The sequence below is a fragment of the Aythya fuligula genome, chromosome 3 (genome assembly GCF_009819795.1).
Source record: "Aythya fuligula isolate bAytFul2 chromosome 3, bAytFul2.pri, whole genome shotgun sequence".
Lineage (NCBI taxonomy): Eukaryota > Metazoa > Chordata > Aves > Anseriformes > Anatidae > Aythya > Aythya fuligula.
In genome coordinates this window covers 81,159,972-81,181,989 of record NC_045561.1, presented here as the reverse complement: position 1 = coordinate 81,181,989, position 22,018 = coordinate 81,159,972, and the positions used below count along the sequence as shown (strand labels likewise).

The 22,018-nt window shown below is 36.1% G+C and overlaps 1 protein-coding gene across 1 annotated transcript in view; it reads right to left on the bottom strand.

Moving 5' to 3' along the window:
• Positions 1 to 2,164: 2,164 nt before the first annotated feature.
• ENPP3 (ectonucleotide pyrophosphatase/phosphodiesterase 3) overlaps positions 2,165 to 22,018 on the bottom strand; it is a 42,210-nt gene continuing 22,356 nt past the window's right edge. Inside the window, 11 exon segments of the mRNA XM_032185489.1 lie at positions 2,165 to 2,338; positions 3,901 to 4,057; positions 5,627 to 5,759; positions 7,603 to 7,680; positions 8,640 to 8,775; positions 13,575 to 13,729; positions 14,472 to 14,523; positions 14,634 to 14,803; positions 16,084 to 16,171; positions 17,714 to 17,780; positions 19,563 to 19,690. Coding sequence (XP_032041380.1) covers positions 2,165 to 2,338; positions 3,901 to 4,057; positions 5,627 to 5,759; positions 7,603 to 7,680; positions 8,640 to 8,775; positions 13,575 to 13,729; positions 14,472 to 14,523; positions 14,634 to 14,803; positions 16,084 to 16,171; positions 17,714 to 17,780; positions 19,563 to 19,690 — 1,338 coding nt within the window.

Below are 22,018 nucleotides of genomic sequence, written 5' to 3'. Positions count from 1 at the left end.
TAACCTAAAAACTCTTGCTAATTTACTGGAAGAGTTTCAGACACATTCACTGCTAGGTACCTATCTGAGGTTACAGGTTTGAGCACTTTTTGCACTAGAGTTCATACTGAACATATCAAGATGATATTTTGCCTACTTACTCTATTCTGAATTCCCCAGGCACAGAAATAAATGGGAGTATTCTAAAAATGATGTTTGCTGCAAGTGTCCTCTTTAGTAAGATATTTTGTATATCATACACTACATACAAGACAAGACTAAAAGCTCTCCCAATCTCTAATGCAGACATTGGTTCATGTAACTGGGAAAGGGGAATTTTCCACCAAATCAGTCCTAAATCCAGACATGTTTTAAATCAATTGATGACTGGGCTCCCTAGTCCCTTCCACTTAGTGTGTGTGGAGGGGGGAACAATCCCATGTTTTTTCCTGTAAATCACAAAGCATGCAACAGTTTCAAGGAGTTCTGTGAAACCACAAGATCAACTCACTGATGGATGTAACAGTCTTGGGGGAGAAGAAGAGGGAAAACAATACTGCCAGAAGCAATGGCAAAACAACCCTGGCAAAAACACTTTCAAATTTGCTTTTTTAGAATAACTGCAATTTCAGTCTCCGTTCACACAGAAGTTTGTTTAAAACCCGTATATGTGATCAAGATCCTCTTGTATTAGATGCTACACAATACTTAATGAGAAATACATTTTTTGGTCAGCCTGAGAGGCAGGGGTGTTCATACAGAAGGGGCAACGTATATCAGCAGGGTGGAGTGGGGTGGGTTTAGGGAAGGAGGAGAGGGGTGGTAGACATTTGAATAAAGAGGAATTCCAGATAAGTTTGTGAAGAAGGACAGTGAATTAATTTTGCAGCTATTTAAGTCTAGTACCTGCCATGTGTTATACCTTGGTCCCACATCTTGATGTATGATAAATATTGCTAAACTATGCTTGGAGTATATGTGAATAAACAGCTCACCTAAGATGTGGAAAAGTAATTTTTTTCTACAAGTTTTTAAGACTTCCTTTTAAAGAGACATATCTTCTTCAGTTTACAATTAGTTAAAAATTGAAACACTCTAACATGTTTCTTCAAAACTCCCCACTGTGCCTACAAACTAGCCAAATGGTCAATTGTCTGCTGTTATTCATACCTGTATTTAATAGCACTTTTAGTGGAGAAAATCAGCTCAACACTCAATTAACACATAGTATTTCCGTAATAGCAGAATCGGGGAATTTCCACTGCCTTGTCCTACTGACCTGCTCTCAGCAGTCATTTGTGTACAGTGCAGTTTGAGAGATTTTTTGTGTATAAAGTCACTACGGAAGGTAACACTGACCATTTTTTGCATGTTACCACTAATTTCATCCTCTAATCTCAGGTTTAACTATTTCAAAATAAACACAAATATTTTGGAGTTGCCAGATTCATGAATCATTGCAAATACAGGTAAATATCCTGACAAAATCCTTCTGTCCAGAGTGTTTCTTTCACCTCTTCTTGTTCAGAATGCATTAAGGTTTCTGAACTGTACGGAATACAGATTACTCATTGACTCTAATTTCACTTCAGTTGTTACTAGTATAATGAATTAACTCAAGTGGAAAAGACAATGGATGGTCATAGCAGACAAGTCCACTATATACAGATTCTATGTGAGTGAATATTTTTTTTTTAAGTACATAGGAGTTTCCATGTGAATTGGATAAGAAAGAGGAATTCAGGACATTCCAGGGCATACTGGTGTTAGATAACCTTAACCTCACTGATAAACACAAGGGGAAAAGCACACACAGTCCTTTCAAAATGTTTCACTTTCCAGCTCTATTGTAGAAAGTTTCTATACAGCTTACAGTTCTAAGTTCTCTACTACGAAACATGTTCCTGTTACAGGTTTTGTTTGTTTGTTTGTTTTTCCCCAAACCATTTGCATTAAAATATTCTCAATTTAGAAAATTGGCTTAGCAATGACAATTTAAGTAAATTAAGATAATTTTTATTTAGTTCATACAAAACACTTGACTGAAGAACAGGAATCTGAAAACAAAAGTAGTTGTGTATTGTGTATTTTCTTAATGAGGAGCTGTAGTAATTTTTCCTGCATTATTTAGCAAGGAAATCACTTTGATTTTCTTTCTTCCAAATACCACTTTTTAAACACAAAGTCAGTTAATTTCAGTCTCAAATGTTGGTAAATACGTCTTTAGCTGTAAGATCTCAGAGACGGATTCCTGTCTTTCCTGGTAAAAGTCAAGCCCAGTTAGCAGCTCCACATCACGAACACGTGCCGAATGAGCCTGAACTCTTTCTTCAACCCATTCAGAAGGCAACCTATTTTCCTGCCAAAAGAAACAAGAACAATGTTCAAACACTGGTCATTGTCTAACACAACCACCACACAAGAAAGTGCCTTTTATGGCATTAAAGGCCTTCAGTTTGTAAAACTTTTTTTCAGGTTTTCCTAGACATCTTTGCAGCCTTGCTTTTACAGATCTCACTTACATAGAGGCAAAGGGATGTCCCCTCTCACCACTTCCAGAGTAACAAAGAAGCAAAATTATGCTGAAATGGCAAATATGGCTTTTAACTACAAAGTGCATGTGAGTCTTATTTTAAACAACCAAGTCAGGATAGTTTAGTTACTGTACAAATTAATTACAGTACTCAGGCTAGCCAAAAAACAGGTATATGAGAACCTGAACAAAGTTTTTACAGCAGCTTAGCCTTGATTGTTGGAGAGTAATAATAATTGCTAGATAGACAAGGAAAAAATGGAAATACAAGCTCTAATCAATGCAATACAAGCACAATCAAATATGCTGAATTATTTACCTGCAAAGTTTTTATGCAAACAGATGATAATGTGCTTTTCTGTTACCAATATATTCTTCTGACACTATAGTTCACTGAATTTGTGTTACCACAGTACACAATGAAAATTACGGAGTGCAACAATATTGAGTTTTTTTTGCTAATCTTTAGAAACAACAGATTAATTGCTAGAGTATAAAGGCTAATTCATAAATATTATTTATTTTGTGCATTCAGTCAACTCTGAGATGACAACAACAAAGAAGTGGAGATACCCAAGTGCTTTCTAAGCAATAAGCTTGTATCCGTCTGGAGTTATGAGTTCAAAATCACTAATTAAATAAACACTATTACATTGCTTCGAAGGCTAGTTCAAGTCTGTACAGCTATACTTTTGTGTGGGAAGACTAATAGAGACACTGAGCTAAGGAACCTTCTGCCTCTCAGGGCTTATGGAATAGATATATTCCAATCATTGGTTTATCAATACAAGTTATACTCCACTAATTTATTTTTATTGTTTGCTACAAAATGTGAGAGTTGCACTCTTAGTGGAAAGCATATATGTACATGTATGTCTTCTTTAATTAAAGTATGTATTTCTGATTGTTAACTGTGAATTTCAACTGCAGAATGATCCATCTAAATGCCTGCTGTCTAATTTCTGACAAACACGGAACAAAGGACTGAAGGAATTCCACTGAAGAGAGTAACAAACCTTTGATACCTCTGGAGTAAATTTATCTTGCAGACTTCCATACAGATATTTCATCAAACTTGTTTGTTCTGCTTCTCTCAGCCCTTTTCACTAACCTGTCAGGTGACACTATTTCCAAGTCCTCTTATCAAACCCTCATTCATTCTTTTCACTTGCTTCCAATCAGCTGGTTTGGTACCTGCTGCTTCTCCTGGAGCTTCTTGCTCTCCTAGTCTTCATTATCTCTCAACTCATGCTCAGCTACTGGGAATGAATTTACCTTAATACTAGTCTAAATATCTTAGACATCTAATGATTCTCCAGATAACTGTATCACACTGGGAATCAGTTCACAAAGCTTATTTGCACATGGAAACATAAAACTATACTTACAGCACAGCTTTCAGTGTTGTCAGGTTGATGAGGAATGATAAAAGACAGAACATCCAAAGAGCCTGTACAGTTCAGGGGAGTATAGGATATGTTCTTGCAGCTAGTCAGAACCACAAAGTAATGGGTTGGGATAGGGATTTGTGTGTTGTTTACATGCCTATAAAACAAACATTAGTTAAGATATTTATCTGGATATCAACTGTAAAAAACATACCACTAGTATTTTATAGAATTAATCTCAGTACAGATCTTTCACTGTTATATGACTTCTACTTTTCTTATGATTGAAATAAACAGCTTGGGGGATTCAGAGTCCCAATATCTGTTTCCTGAATAGCCAAACATGCATGGACTAATTCTTTTGCTACAAGCAGTCCCACTGAAAATTACAGGATTGCTTATGTGCTCAACACTGCTTTGTCAGACTCAGAGACCTCTACATCTGGATGGGGCATGATAGAGCATCATATGTGCCCTTTATTACATTAAGAATTTCAACCACATGTAAATGAGCAGAAGAGAGAAAAGAAGATCAGCATCTGATTCTTGTCAACAAGAAATGCCAGAATGATGAATTGTGGCTATATGCCACCAGTTTAGGATACCTAATTCAAAATGTCTTTTCCTCCATTTACTAGTTATTCTGTTAGCATGGCCACTTCTGTGTATAAACTTATGAGGAGCTTCCCAAATTTGCTGTATTTCTTCAAAATTTAACCAAACACTGTCAGTGAAATCATTGTTCTGCTTACTATGACTGAATAACATGCTGAATGGAACATGCTTGTTCAAAACTGTAGACACAATTATGTGGTTGACTGCGCATTATGGCATTCTGCTTGGAAGGAAGTTCCAGTCCCTCCTCCCTTCCACCCTCCTACTTCGTGGCAGGGTTGATTTTCCCATTCTCAAACCATTTTTGACAGATGTGGTGTTAAGTCTAGCCTTGAATAAAACATCTCCAAAGACAGATTCAGCAGTGCAGATTTCCAAGCATTTTTCTACTACGTAAGTGGCCTTACTGTTAAAAGGTATTTTTCCTATATTTGGAACAACCCAAGTTGTTTGCATATTCTGCTTTGGGTTATTTTGTCTGTTTGTTTGGTTTGGTTTTTGGTCTTTTCCCTTCTACTTTCACTACTCCCTAGTAATACTTGGTCTTTATCTTTCATGTTTCTCTTTTATGGAATTCCGTTTTATGAAAGCCAAAAGTACATGTACCTCTCAGGAATGTTACACATTACATACCCGGCTACATGAATGCATTGAACATGCAAAACTGATCTTTGCTAAAACAAAGTTTGAGAAAACAGGGAGAAACAACAAATAGCTGAGTGGGCACAAACATAAAAGCAAGAAAACTGCACTTAAGCACATCCTCCATATATTAAGATGTCATTTATTCTTCCAGTATTTCCACTACAGAGGACAAAAAGTCTAAGTATAAACTTAGGAAGTAAATTACTGGTCAGTATCTGTGCATATGTACATAGTTACACATGTAACTGCAAAGCCTTTTTCTCTTTACTGGAACTTCAATTTTTACAGTATTGTACCTGTTTACAAGAGAAATTGCCATTGTATGAGTAACAGTGGATGTATCATTAGAAGGGGAAGACTCAGTTCTCCTTGACACTTGTTTTTTCATTCTCTCTGATTAAAAGGCTTATTTGGGGACAGTGGGAAATAGTCCAGAGCTTGACCTTTGGCTTTTCTGTGTACTTACTGTGTAATTTCATCAGGAGTGTCAAAATGGCCATCATAATTGTAATCAAATACTGGTCCACTGATAACATTTACTCCATTCCTTTCTCTGGCATACTTCTGAAGAAGCACATTATGGAAATAGTCCCATATGTCTGCAATTTAAAAAAAAAAAAAATACAAGCAGATTTAACTTTAAATTGGGGTTATTTCTGCACAAAAGAAAAAGAATAGCTGGTCTTTTTTTTTTTTTTTTTTTTTTTTTGTTACAGATAGATAAGAAAAAAAAATCCAAACTAAACTGCCTGTAAAATCAACTCCTGACACACAGTTTGGATTTCATCAGAAAGTACAGACTGTCATTCACCATTCAAAGGGTAATAGTAAATGCTATTATACCTCTTGCAAGCTCCATTGCACTACTGGATATAATTCATTGTACCTTTGTCTTCAAATGGATAATTATAAAGCTGAAAGGCCATTTATTTCTGGCTTTGGGCTAGCACCCAAAATTGTGCCAATTAGTAGAATCCAAGATAATGGCTTTGAGAAAGGAATATTTACCACCTGAGAGTTAGCCTAACTCTATAAAACTCATGTCAAATATCACTAGGCAATGTCTTATTTCAAAAATGTTATTTGGGCAAATATAATTTGTAGGTTACAATCTAGTAAGACTATTTGAATATTTGCAGTTATCAAGGGGAAAAAAAAAAAGAAAACATGGGTTCGGAGGGCTGGGAGGTACCCCCTATAGATTTATTCTTGTTTATGGCCTATAGTAACTTTTTGTAAGTTTAAATCTCTTGTAGTTTTCCTTGGAACACTGGATTTTCCATAATGTCTTTGATTTACTTGGAAGAATAAGGCAACTTAGGTTTTCCGGATCTCTATTTTTTATACGATGAGTGAATGAATAAATGATGTCTGAATGTATTAGAAAAGTAGTTACATCATAGAATCATAGAATGATTTGGATTGGAAGGGACCTCAAAGGCCATCTCATCAAAGGCAAAGTTCCAACCCTCCTGCCATAGGCAGGGATAACTTCCACTAGACTGGGTTGCTCAAAGACCCATGCAACCTGGCCCTGAACACTTCCAAGGATGGAAGACTCATTCTAATACTTCCATGTTCTTGTGCTGGGGGCCCCAGAGCTGAATGCAGTGCTCCAGGTGGGGTCTCACAAGAGCAGAGCAGAGAGGCAGAACCACCTCCCTTGACTTGCTGACCACACTGCCCAGGACACAGTTAGCTTTCTGGCGCACGTTGCCAGCTCATGTCAAGCTTCTCATCCACCACCTCCTCCTTGTCCTTCTCCTCAGGGCTGCTCTCAATCCATTCTCTGCCCAGCCTGTATTTGTGCTTGGGATTGCCCCAGCCTCAGCCCAGATCATTTACTTCAGTAATTTCTCTTTCTATTCTTTGTCTATGAGAATGAGTATAAACCTAAAAGCAAAACAGGACAATAGGCATTTGTATAAATCCTGATCAATGATTATAAACAAACGCAAGTCAAGTTAGTTGGAAAGGGTTAACGTAGCTTACTGTACTTGTATGATAGAAATATATGCCTGAAAGAAATATTCTACATTATCTGTTTTGAGGTTCTGTTTGATGAAACATCAGGTTATCAGGGCACTGTTTACAAACTTTGTCCTGTCTTCCCTTGAGATATTGCAAAAGAAAAGAAAATGTGCCATGTTCCTTCATCTCAAGCTTTTCCCCATCGGGATATTGTTCTACAAGTTCCATAGCTAGCATTTCATGTTACATACACCTAAGCAGAGGACTACACACATTAAAAAAATTATTTCATGTAAGTGTATTGTAAAATTTCATACATCTATTTTTAAAAAGATTTAAATATATTTGCATGAGATCTGGATGTACTGAAGGCCATGACTTAATGCTTTTAAGTCCTTGTCATAGCTATATCAAATCTACAATATTAATTACAGAAAATTAATCAAAAATAGTCAAAATCTTGCATCCTACCTCTGAAAGCTTCATACATGGGAACAATATTGCTGGTGAGTAAGGCATCATACTGTTCAAGAGTGGACGAACTGAAGTCTATATAAAAGAACAAAGTATATATTAGTGAAATGCTATACAAAGACCTATTTGATACACTTGTCACTATAAATTTTAGGTACATGTAATTAAATCACTTTACATTTCTTAACATTTAAATTTTCTGCTACTCCACAGAAGTCAGAACACAACACATGAAGCCATATACAAAGACACAGTTATGTCTGAACTATATGGGCTAGATAGAAATTTTCTGTCATAATTACATCAAATACCAATGACAGGATTTTTGTTTTCTTTTGTTTTGTTTTTCACATGTAATGTGAATAATTTTCATTTATTCGTTCACAGAGTAGACTGGAAAGGAACTATTAGAGCATAAAGTCACTGTATTTATCACCTGTTGTAATTTCCAGGTTACTCCACTTTCATGAGATGTGTCTTCTTTTGATTTCATCTCTCTATGAAGCAAGCTCCCCAGATAATAAAGTATCTTCCAAAATATATTAAATTGTGTTGTACCTTTGTGGTATGATTAAAAAAGGCTCTGTGCATATCTGATTCCTATCCATTTGCAACTGAAGCTGATATTTGAGCATCAGTGTATGATCCTCCTCCAAAACTAGTATCTCCAAATTTGTTTCTACAACCTGTTCAATACAGTCATTATCAAATTTGTCAATAGAAAAGGAATATTCATACAGAGGAATAGGGGGAGCTCTTCATTCAAATCCTTTTACATCTTTCCGTCAATTTTCATCACAGTCAAGTTACTCCATTTTCTAAAGAAAAACGTAAATGTTCTAAGCTGAAAATATTTAGATACAAGTAGCAGTTGTCCATTTTTTGGTCAGTCTACAAACACTGGAAACCTTTTTCTGCCCAACATGCTGATCCAAAGAAGTTTGTTTTGGTGTTTGGGTATATGTTTAAACATAAACCCACATCCAGCTGATTAAGACTTTCTATGCTCCAGCTATAAAAAGAATCATGCTCACTGGGAGGATAGAGGAAACCATATGTCAAGTTCAGCCCTTCTGGGTAGTCGGAACAATTTTGGCTATGAGCAACCGGGATTCTAACATCAGCCCGCAGACAGTCTGAACCAGTGGGAGGAAGAGAAGATGTGCTTTCCTGTGAAAAGGGAAAAAAAAGTATTACACCCACGGCTGTGGCTAACATAATGCTCTGTATGTTTTTAACTTTCTAGAATGGTCTTCATTGAATTTTCTCCTGTTTTCATAATGAATCAGGCCAATGCAACTAATGGACACTGATGCACTCTGTCAAGTATTTTTTCTCTACTTCTGTTTGCAGGTAATTCAGTGAAATCCTTATGCAGGATAAGGATTAAAACTGTATTAGGAAAAATAAGGTTATACCTTAGGCAAAAACAGGTGACAACTCTGTCTCATTCTTCCCCTTTACAAACTTCTGGAAACACAAACATGATTTCACATCCTCCTGCAAACCAGTTTATATATAAAGGTGGCAATAACACTACACCTTAGCATCTGAGAATACTATCTAGATAATAACAGTCTGTGCCTCTGAAGAGTTAAAGTTAAATAAATTAGGGAAAATTCAGCACATTTTACTGGCTAGCTTCACTAACTTCAGCTGAGTAATGTTAGCATTACACACTAGCTAATACCTGGCCAAAAGTGATTCTGATTAGTGTAATTGTTTCTATAGCCTTATATTATACAATAGCATTAAATAAAACATGAGAATGTGTGTTTCTGTATTTAACTACACTTTCTTTTTTCATACTTATTTACATGTTATTTATTTTCATTTTGGTAAGAATGGAACACATTTAATTTTTACATCTTTACATTAAAAAGTTAAACGTCCAAATCGAATTTTAGCACATTGTAGATTTTGATTGGTTTAAACCAAGCAGAAAAAAAAAAAAAGAAAAAAAAAAAAGTGGAAAGTAAGTTCCTCTCATGCCTCTTCACAATTCTTGATTTAATTTCTTTACTTACTTTCATGTGAATTCTAAAGATGCTCATATCACAGTCAGGTTAAATATTAATGGAAAATACATATACCTCATCCAATGAAATATAAAATACAAAAGGCTGTTTTTGCCATCTGAGAAAAATAACTGTCATTGTTAAGCAAATGTAAATCCCAATACAAATCTGACACTCAATTCAGTTCTGTAATTTGTCCTTTCTAGTGCTGAAATCAGTCAGGCAGGGTTAACAGATCAGGTTCACCCAGAAGAAACTAACTTAATAATTAAGCTGTGATATTCAACAACAGCTTGGATTTCTCCATGGTCCCTGAATAAAAATATGAATCAAAGTAACGAGGGTCAGAGTAAACATGACAAGGACTGTCCTGAAGAGAACTTCATTTAAATTCTCACTAAATGTAGGGGCCAGACCTACGTTATCCAAATACAGCAATGAATCTACTTTTAGACATGTATCGTGATGCTGGGTTTTCAAGACCATTCATGTTTTCTCCAGCCTGAAGCCATGAGAATATCCCCCAACTTTTCCCTTATTATCTTATGTTACTTGGAATCATAGAATCATAGAATATCCCGAGTTGGAAGGGACCCATAAGGATCATCAAGTCCAACTCGTGGCACCACACAGGTCTATCCAAAAGATTAGACTATGTTACTAAGTGCACAGTCCAATCGCTTTTTAAATTCAGACAGGCTTGGTGCAGTAACTACTTCACTGGGGAGCCTGTACCAGTGTGCAACCACCCACTTACTGAAGAACCTCTTCCTGATGTCTAGTCTAATATATGATGTCTGATAGCTTCTACTTGAAGCTATCTATATAATATGAGCTGTAATACAGGTGCCAAGGCAGGAAGACAGTGGTTTAGAGTTGTCTCATGTATGTACTACATCATACATCCTGTATTTTCTGAAACACTCTCATACATTCAGGAGATATAAATTGCTCATGGCTGTTTACATTGGGCAACACCGGAGAAAATTCAACTGAAGAAATGAGAATTCATAATGAACACCATATGAACTCTCAAAATATTGAAAAAGCAACCACTCAAAAATATTTCAGCTTGCTTCTTCAAAGATCTACAAGTCAGGTGGTAAATAATATCAAAACCTGCCAAGAAATGAGAATGGGTACCTATGTCACCTTTTAGTACAATGAGATCAACAGTTAGTGAAACCCAAGATTGCAAGCTTTATTTCTGATGCTCTGTAAACTAATATATGCACTCTACTACCTCTCTTCATTCCTCTTCCTCAAAAGAGAGAAATTAGCTATTTTTAAATAGGTATTCTTTCAATAGGAATAGAAAGATTCTCAAAGAAGCTGTTGGAAGGGCTGATTTATTAAGAAATGAGGTCTTGACACTGATAACCACCTTCTCAAAATTTCAGAATCAGGCCAGGTTTAGCTGTTTGGCTCCTTGTCTTTGAGTTCAAAAAAACCATAATGAGTTGTAAAGAATGCAGTTACAACTGTAAAAAAATAGCATGGCATACCACACCATGCATTACCTTTTCTGATGCAAGTTTTTGTCTTTTGACTAATTCATAATTAACATTGAGAAGCATGAGACATTTGCATTACATGACAGACTTGAGCATCTGCTGTGGTCTGACATGTCAACTTCAGCCACTTCCAGGAATCTTTTTTCAGTAATCAAGAAGAAAAAATGCCAAACCACACAAAACAAAACTTCCATTATTCTAGTGCACTGAGCTGTAGTTCCAAAAACCCCAGTGACTTAGACATGTATCATTGCAGTTTTCATCATAAAATAGATTAGATTATTATACATTTTAATACGTTTTTATAGTAAACTTAAAAATTCTTGCATGTAATTTTCTTTAACCTCAAAAAATGCTCCAGATTTCTACACAGGAAACCTCTTGAAAGCTCAGAATGGCAAATAAAACTGCAGTTCCACTGTAAAAAGTGAATTCACAAATGATTATATACAGCAAAGATATTCCACATTCCGCAGCTGTCTGTGGACAGGTGGAGGAAAATCTTTTTGCAAGAAAAATCTGCCTTCTTCCCTGGCAGATAAGTATAAAGCCTCAAAAAAAAAAATCCTTCAATATATATATATATTTTTTTGACTGAGAATACTAAGCAACTTAAAGTCTGACATCATTTATTTAAAATCTGTAACTATATATTATTCATGATATCCCAGATTCTGTATCAAGTGCAAGTGTGCAAGTGTGCTGGCTTCATCAGCCAGCCCAGTTTCAAAACTTCTAAATCCCACAAAACCAGCAGAACTTCAGCCTGTACCACTTGTTTTAGGATTTAAACCCTTCTTTATAGCTATCTACTGTCAAAAAATACCCCATCTTGCAAATCGTATAAATCTCTGCACAGGCTTTATTGGAAACATAAATAATGTAAGAGACATTAAAATTATGTAGAAATTGCAGTCTTCTGCCATTCCCATGTATTGTAGCCAAAGTTCACAGTCAAAGGTAGTAGCTGTAGCCTTCTGTCCTTGCACTGCTGTCACAACTTGCGAAGCTTTTCCTCAAGTGTTACATGTTGTGATTAAACAAAAATTGTGATGTCAGCTTACTGTGTAAGGTATGTTAGTAACTGAGCTGACTTAAACTTACAACCTTTCATCACTGTGCTTCCAAGAGTACTAGAGAGAAAATTTATTCTTTCCTATTCTTTCTATAGGAAACGTGCATAATTGCATTAGTCTGCTGTGAGCTATACACTCCAATACTTCTGTCTTAATCATTCACCGCTTCCCACAACGTTGCATAAATCACTACCAGAAACTCTCACATATGTATTTGTGTTGACTTAGATGTTACATTGGGCAAGAACTTTTCCAACTGAGAATTTGGTTTTCAACAAAAGAAAATGATTGAAAAGTAACTTGATTTTCTGAGCTTTTTGCTGCTGTTGTTGAAATACTAAAAAGACCTCAGTTCTGGTGGGATTTTGTAATTACGCAAATTCAGAAGAAAAATCTGCCCACAATTAACTGGTTTTCAGTATGGTATTGTACTTTCATACCAGGCTGTAAGAGCAGATCATCAAAAACAATGAAGTAAAAATAATCTTTGTTGAAATTGACATTTTTTTCATTACATTTTAAGCCTTGTTAGGGTTGGATTTATGATCTTCCACCCAGATTATGAAAAATTAGTATAAAGCATAGAGTAAAACTTTCTGAAATTCAAACATTCTAGCAGCATATATTTGTTTAAAATAATTTCCCCATATGTGTGTAGATATGTGTACAGATAAAGCAAGAAATCATGTAGATATCATTAACACCATTCTCTTCAGAGAGAAAACCAAAAGTTGAAGTGTAAAAGTTGTTTCCTCGTAGCAATTTAGAAGAAGGGTCAAATTATACAGTGGATTAAGCTCGTGAATGTCCACTAGCTTACAGACCCCAGGAGCTCAGATTTTTCTAGGGTTGTATACCCTTGAACTCTCAGAATTTCATTCAGATGTAATGGTATTTCATAAATTATATAACGTAATAGAGAACAAATAAGCAAAACACATGCATTAGTACAAATTGTTTTGTGGAGTTGTATAAAGGTTTGTTAATAGGATAAAGACTATGATAATCATTGAAAAACTTAAAAGTTTCTGTTTTGGAAATCACAGACCTTTTTTTGCTCAGGAATTGACAGGCAAGTTGGAGCAACTTTCACACTTTATCTCTTTTAAAGAACGGGCTTAACAGAACAAACTTCTTTTATATCTTTTGTGTCCCTAACATATGGCCATTCCCACTTATTTAAACACATTTTTAGATGCTTAAAATTTGACAGATGTCATAGATACTTTTTCCTTTTCAGAAATAAAGACCTCGGTCATATAATATCCACCTGTTCTTAAGCAGTATTCCTAATGAATGCACAATATTTTCAGTCCACTGTATTTGACATTTAAGAATGATACAAATGTTTGATAACTTACAGGCTTATTCACAGTGTATGCAGTCCACAGTGGCATCCAGATATCATGGCTGTATCCACTCACATACTGATAATGGGGAAGGAGGCAATAAATGCTGTTCTTCTGAAGAACTTTGGGTCTCCCATATGGCAAATGGTATGAGGTTGCATTGTTTACTATAATTTAAGAAAAAATGATTGATTCATTTTTCTATAACATTTCTGATGACATAAAGGTTTAAGCCAGCAGAGAAAAAACACAAAGCAAAATGTAAATTAAAGCATTAACAAATAGAGACAGAACTGACAAGAAACACAAGCATGTATTTATTTAAGCTATTAGCTTCTAAGTGGAATAAAGAAATGTAGAAAATAGTTTTCATTTTGTTTAACGTAGCGGGTCAACATGATATGACATCAGACATGAAAATTCTCCTTTCTTTGCAATTTCTTATGAATATAAATCTTTTGAATTCACTTTGCCAGTGGAAAGAGAGCTATTAGGCTAGCAAACATTGAAATGTTTTATAAAATTTCCAGAAACCTTATAGAAAAACATGGTAGTATGAGAATTTTTCATCAAAGACAAACATACAGTTGCAAGATAGCAAAAAACAGATATGCCATATAGTTCAGAAGTACTCGGGCTTTCCACTGAAAACTGTGTGGTTTTTCTCAAGATTTTAATGGGATTCAGATCTAGTTCTTGTGCATAAATGCCACTACAAAAGTATCAATTAGTATCTTTTAAAGAAATGCAGAGAAACAAGAAAAACAGTTATGCTTCTGACTTGGCTCACCTACTTCACTTCAAATTGCAATTAACATTGCAAAAATTCCCACTGAAACCAGTAACTTAAAATATAAAACAGGCATAGATTTAAAAATATTGCTGTCCCTTTCATTTCTTTTTACTTACTTTCATCTGTGGTGAGATTTAACCTCATGTTTACTACTGAAGGATCTGTGATCTGTAAAATATCAGAGAATCCTTCAGAATGAATCAAGTGTTTAGGAAAATCAAAGAAAAGAGAACACACTTGAAAAGGATGATTGAAAGATTTCAAAAGTTCCTACTTACGTTATTGCATGTGCATCCCAATTCATCTGCAGGAATCAGATCGGAAACCGGACATGATAAAGGAGATGACTCCTCTTTTGCATGTGAAGGATTGTAAAAAGGTTTTTTTAACAGGTGGTTTAAGCTGCCATGTGTTCCGTTGTTTGGTGCTGGTGTAATACGTAGCAGATCTGTTGGAAATTTTGAAATTTTAAATCATTTTTAAAGCTATTTTAAGACTAGAATAGCATTTTAAATAGACTCTCTTTCCACCAATATGCATTTTCTGTGCATTTTTTCTAAATGTAGAACAAACAGCTTATTCAATTATTTAAACCATTAAGTTAACTATCACTATCTTGCAATTTTCCAGTTTCAAAGGTTCATTGATATCTTCTTCCACTACATCAAAATTCGGTAATCTATGTACTTGAGTACTGTTCATGCAGTTTTATACATTGCCATAACATTCCTGAGATTAAATGATTTTATGCAGAGTACAAACTTGTTTGCAAGTCACAAAATCAAAGAACTGTTGAGGTTGGAAGGGACCTCTGAAGATCATCTAGTCCAACCCTCCTGCCAACAGAATCACCTAGAGCACATTGCACAGGATGGCATCCAGGTGCGTTTTGAATATCTCCAGAGAAGGAGACTCCACAGCCTCTCTGGGCAACCTGTGCCAGTGCTCTGTCAGCCTCACAGTAAAGAAGTGTCCTCTCATACTCAGATAGAACTTCCTGTGCTTCCCGCTGCCTCTCATCTCTGGGCACAACTGAAAAGGGTCTGGTTCCATCCTCTTGAGAACCTCCCTTCAGATATTTATACACATTGATGAAATCTCCCCTCAGTCTTCTCTTTTTCCAGGTTTAACAGGCCCAGCTCTCAGTCCATCCTCATACAACAGCTGCTCCAGACCCCTAATCATTTTAGTAGCGTTCCTCTGGACTCACTCTAGTAAGCATACTAGTTTATTGCATTTTAATCCATATTTTCTGAAGAACATACTTCCTAATTGCTTACTGTCATGGCTGCTATGGTTCATCTGAAGCTATGAGCAAGAGTTGTAACTCTCTAAAAGGTTCTTATCTTATCAGGAGTTGGACTTCATGATCCTTATGGGTCCCTTCCAACTTGGGATATTCTATGATTCCATGATTCTATGATCCCCAAATGATTCTACAGACACCACTTTGACAGCAAACCCACATGGCAGGAGCACTTCTCCATGGTTCTTTAGTGGACTTCTATTGCAGTCAGTAACAACCTCCAAAGCAGAATAATTTCTGGCAGTTAATCTTTCAGCACCTTATAGTAAGCAAAACAGCATGGCTTCCATATTGTATGAGAAAAAAACTAGCTTTTGAATGAATTCACCAAACTTTTCGTTACTCTTCTTTTTCTCACACAACACTGGTATTTGAAAGCACTGCTGGTTTATCACCTTAAGTACTAGATTGTTTCTACTCACCACACATAAGGTTGTAAACCTCGATGTTTTCAAAAGGATCCACTTCTGTTTTGTCTTTAAAACTTGGGCCATATCCTAGGAATATAGCCTAGATTGGAAAAAAAAAATCTATTTAAAGGAACCCAAATTAAAAAAACAATTCAGTTGTATTTCATGCAAATGGGGACACTGGACCAAAATAGTCTTATCACTGTCATAAGTTACAATACAGGATTACTCTGATAAAATAGGCAAATTTTGCCCATTACATATAATTTTAAGAAAAAATATTTTATCTTTTTTTTAATATTTTGACACATACTTAGGAAAATTATTGCTTGTTGTGTTTCAAATTCACACATTTTTATATTTTCATTGCAAAAGTTGGTAACAACTTCAATAAACACAGAGTTTTGGCACTCACAGATCCTATTTAAATGCTAATATTGAGCCAGAAATATAAGGTTTGGTTTTGTATTTTTTTTGCATTCTCAAAAATCTTTGGATAACTTAGGAGCCGATTGCTGTGGCAACAGCCAGCATTAGGGAACTGGGGAGACCCATCTCAAGCTTTGCTGAGACCTAAGTCAGTAACGCCAACAGTACAATTTAGTACTGGACATCCCTTGCTGGGATCTGTAAGCATTTTAATGGAACACTGATACTACCTACAGTCCCACATCAGTTTCTACTGCTTCACAAGCCGTCTGAGCTCTCTCCTATGAGATGGCAGGAAACATGACTAAACAGGACAACAATCTGTTCTACAATAATATTCGTATGTTCTCACAATAGAAAAGGAATTTTTAATATATTTTTGAAGACAATATTAAGACATATTACTACTTTATAAAGAAATATTTTTAATCAGTCGTTGTGCCAGCAGCATAAGATTATCTATGATTAATGTCTCTACATCAAGCAGAATTTATTTTTTTTTCCAACACAAACACTGAGTGCAATTCTGATCAGTATATTGACATGTGGTTTTAATACAGTTGTGAAGACCTGGAAGAATCTCATTATTAAGCACAGGATATGGGACTAGTAGAGGTGTACTTGACCTTACTTAAAGGTTCACATCACAGAAAGTACATGGATAATACATATCTTCTTGAGCTCAAAAGCTCAAGACTTCTAAATAGACCTGTTACAGGACATGAAAGAGACAAAATTTCAAAATAGGCTATATTAATATACAGGCTATATTAATGATCTTTTTGCCCTGATGACATGCCTAAGGCTTGTAAGACAAGCAGAGAAAATGAGATTTAGTTTATCTGAGCACACAGGCTTTCAGATATTCAATTGGATTCCCAGAGCTTATGGAGATTTTTCAGTCATTGCTTCAGTAGAAAAGGAAAGAACTTAGCGTTCCACATCTGAACACAGTATGCTTGGTTTACTGGTTCCATGGAGTTAAGGTGAGCCATGACAAGTTTTACTACAGGATCCCAAAGTAGCTGGACTTGTACACACTGATGAAAGGCAATACCAATATGTGAATCCTATACATGTTCACAGTTTACATGTCTGGATGACAGGTAAGAAAAAGCACAAGGCTAAAACTACTATATATTCTCCTGGTTCGTCTACCACATTCTGATTTTCTTCATGAGAAGACACAAGACTTGAATAGAAATCATCTTACCTCCATACTTTTAAATTCATTGTCATAGCCATGGTTACCTCCATCACAAAACGTGTAACTGTTGTCCCTAAGAAGAAACCATCACACACTGTGAATTAAAACGTCACAAATAGAGGCAGATAGTAAGAGTCATCCTAAATCACTGCACTCTTAACAACATCCTCAGAACTGACTCTGAAATAATATTGTACTGCTTTTTGCTCATCCTGTGTTCATGTTTATGAAGAACTCTCCATCTTATACCACAGTTTGCTATCGACAGAAACAAAATGTATTCTAGACAACTATGGAGTGTACAGTGAATCAATGTTTTCAAAATAAATTGAATAAATGCCTGTTTTTGACTGAGGCCTTTACTCAGCAAGAACTTTCACAACAGTGTAATCTTCTTAGGAAGAATTCTTCAGTTATATTCCTTGGTATCAGCAACTTAATATAAAAGCCGTAATAGGAAAATTTATCTGTTATCTTCTGTGGAACAACACAAATAAGACTGCAAGGGATTTTGCCTTACAAGAGAGTGCAATCTCATCATGTATCTTAAAAGGGTGATCTTGAAGGAGAGATGTGCATGTGGGAAGGGGTTATAGAATTATTAACATGCCAAAATACTCTGACTTATGGTGACTAATGCTTGTATTAATTTAACTGTTGCTGAGATACCTGGAAAGATAAGGACATAGTCATCTTTTATTTATTCAACACATACTTGTAAGACCTATGTACCCTGTTTTCAAAGGCACAAGAACACTCAAGCACAGCTAAAAAGAAAAAATGAATGTGATATTTTTCACTGGGCATTTCTTTTTAGGTTCAGGACAATTATTTGGTTGCACCAAAATAAACAATCAAGTTATGTACTGATCAGGCATTTTCTAGTATTTGAATAGCCTTGAAATTCCAAGTCAGATCATAGTTTTGCTATTGTAGCCCTGTATCTCAGAAATACAGTATTGCTACTTACACCACCAACATTGTCCTGAATTTTACATAGTTTTTTATATAGACAGCAGCAAAAATTAGTTATTCTGTGTAGAATGAGATATTTACAGTTCTGAGGTAATGATGTAGTGTGGAGAAAAACTGACCTGGTACAGTAGCAGAGGACCTGGAAAAGGGGAGACACGGAGCATAGCACAGAAGACTACAGACATGAGATGACTACAGACTTGCCCAAGCTGGCCTCTGGAGACCCCAAGGCTACAAACAACTCACCAGTGTTTTGGTGAGTTATCAAAGACATGTAGATCTGGAAACTAATATAGCCATATGTAGAAGTAAAAAAGAGAACAGGAACAAGTATTTAACACATGTAAAGTACACTATACACAGTAGAATGAGATGTAGTGTTGACTTGGAGACCAGTGAAGGATGACGAAGTTATAGAAGTGTGTTAGCATACATATAAAAATGACCTCAGAGTGAAGAAAAAGAAACATCGGCATCATATTCCTACTGATGAAGGATAATAATGCCAATTTCTGGACAGCAGACTGAAGTCATAAGGGCCCAGAACAGTGAGAGGATGACCTTGACACCAGGAAAAGGTCTAGATACTAGGAAGGATTTGTGTAACACTTTTAACTGCATTATTTTTGAGACTTTTTTTTTAATAGCTTTTTTGTTGTTGCCACTGCTGTTGTTTTTTCTGTAAAAATTTGTTCTGGAGTACAAGACTTCTTTGACTAGACTTAAGATTTCAATCATACTAAAATGCATTCTTAGCTTACATTATTCATTTTTACACTTGAAAAAAAAAAATAAATGTAACACTGCAAGTCTTACAAAACAAGAACGGAGGCATCAATGAATGAAATGAAAAGGAAAAAAGTCACAAACATGATGGTACCTTACAGCCAGCCACTGTCGATCCACCAGAAGATGAACTTTGTCAATACGAATGTTGTTAGCATAATGGAACCGTTTTGGCAGGTTAGGTGTCAGATAAGGCTTGAAGTGCTGAGGGGATCTTTTGCACTGCACAACAAGAAAGGGCCCAGTCAGATTTGTGCAGTATCAAAAATAAATCCATCATTGAGTATTATCACAAACAGTTTGTAGAGAGCTCCAATAACCCTGCCTATCTCATTTTCAGCCCAAGAGGCAATGGAATTATAGTAACCTTACCAATATTGTGGTAAAAGCACTGCTAAGGCTGAAAGACATTTAGTAGTAATGTTTACTCTGTACATTCGTACTAGTGTCACTGGCATCTCATATGTAAGTTCACAAACTACAAGAGAAAGTTCCTAGGTAGTTCATGATTTTCTGTCATCTTCTATTACTTTACCATTCAATAAGCAACAAAGAAAACCAAATATACATAACATAGTACTGTCTAGAGTTTTAGTTGCAAGATTGAACATGTAGATGTCTAGTGCTCCGCTATTAGCTACAGACCTTAGCTCTGACATCCACATTTACTATTTTAACTGCTATATTAACAGGCATACCATGAAGGAGTTTGCCATCAAGACACTAATGGAAACCATACAACATGCTGCAATAATTTAACTGCATATGGTTATCAGGAGCCACTCCACCAGCCAGCAACCACCACAGCAATGTTTCAGAGGTGTTGATCCCATTCAGAAATCTGGGACAACACAGAACAGCTAAAATGTTGAGGGAATTGCTGCTAGAAAGCAGATTAAGCCAGAGAAGAGGGCCTGTTTTATCACACAGGCATCACACAAGCTATAGCATACTTGGAGTCTGATCTGACATCTTCACCTTTGAGCCCTAGAATTCTACACTATGCACAGAATGACATTCATGTATGAATTGAGAGTAAAATGTCCCTTGGTAGTCATCTATGAAGCACAGTGAAAAACAAATAAGGATTCAGTGGGTTTGCTAGCTCAGGAGAGGAGATCATTCTGCAGAAGATACTCTAATAAAGGGAAAAAAAAAAATAGAAGAAATCGACCTAATTAACATACAATCCACAATTTCCTTCTCTGCCCCAAACCCTTCTTCTAACAACCTGAAAGAGACAAAACACGAGATGTAACTATCTATGAATAGATGGGGGAAAGGAAGTCTCAATCCAGATTATTCCTGCAATACGGAGATGTTGCATCTCACCTTGTAACTATTACCAGTAGCAGTTTCAAGTAGGGTAGAGAACATGCAGAAACTGCTATTGCCTTCACCCTAATGCTCTTTGGTATGACAGGCTCCGCATCATACAATGGGGTAGAAGATGTAACACTGAAAAAGCTTCTTCCTCTATTCCCAGCCCCTGATATTCTACTCCCACGTCTGCTTTGGATGCTGGAACAAAGGACATGTTCTTAGGTATTCAGAATCAATAAGAATTTAAACAGGAATTTCACCGCTCTCTGAACTTCGGGTGGCTGGCACAAGCTACGTGTTGTATGGCACAGATGAGTTATTCAAGAGGTTACAGGAAGACCTCCAGTGGTGGTTTATTGGAAATACACTCAGCTGAGATAGCCTAGCACTTTTCCAAGCTGAGTAAATACACAGTCTAGAAGTATCAGAACATCTGTCCACTGCTTGGACTAGGACTAGTCACAGAATAGAAACAAATTGGCATTGAAGGAAATAAAGGAAAATTATGGCAATACAGAGAGAGTGAGCAGTTTATATCTTTAATTCACTGTGAATTATAAATTTAAAGAAATACAAAAATCAGGCTTCCTGCAAGGATGCTAGTTTGCACACCACATATATAACAAGTTAATGTATAATTTGATTAAAATAAACAAGTGAACAAACAAACAAACAAAAACAACAGTGAATTACCTATCTTAAGACTATAAAGAAAAATATGCAGTGTTCTACCTCATCACCTTTCAGTAAAAGAAACTGTCTTGGTCTTCCTATGTTTTGCACTCCATCCTGCACTCATTTGGTTGCATCCTTCAGCACTCAGCTGCCACAGAGTGCACCTAGAAGGAGCAACGGCCTACACAGGAGACACAGGCAAGCTTGGACCTGCTCTCAAGTGCTACTCCCACAAAGTATGGCAAAACTATCACTATGGAGACCAGTGGTAGTGCAGCATACCTAGAAGTCCTGCAAGTACTCAAGTCATATGCCATAAAAGATCCTGAAAAAGCCATACTTCCTCATGCCAAAGGTCCGTCTTGCCCAGTACTCTGTTTCCAACAGTAGCCAGAACCAGATACTGAAGTATAAAGAAAGCATATACAAACAAGTCAAGTATTAAATTAATATTCTTTCTTGTACCTGTTCAGCTTCCTCTAGGCTTACTTGTGCATCATGTTTAACAGCCCTTACAGGCCTGTCCTTCTTAAAGTCATCTAAAATCTTCCC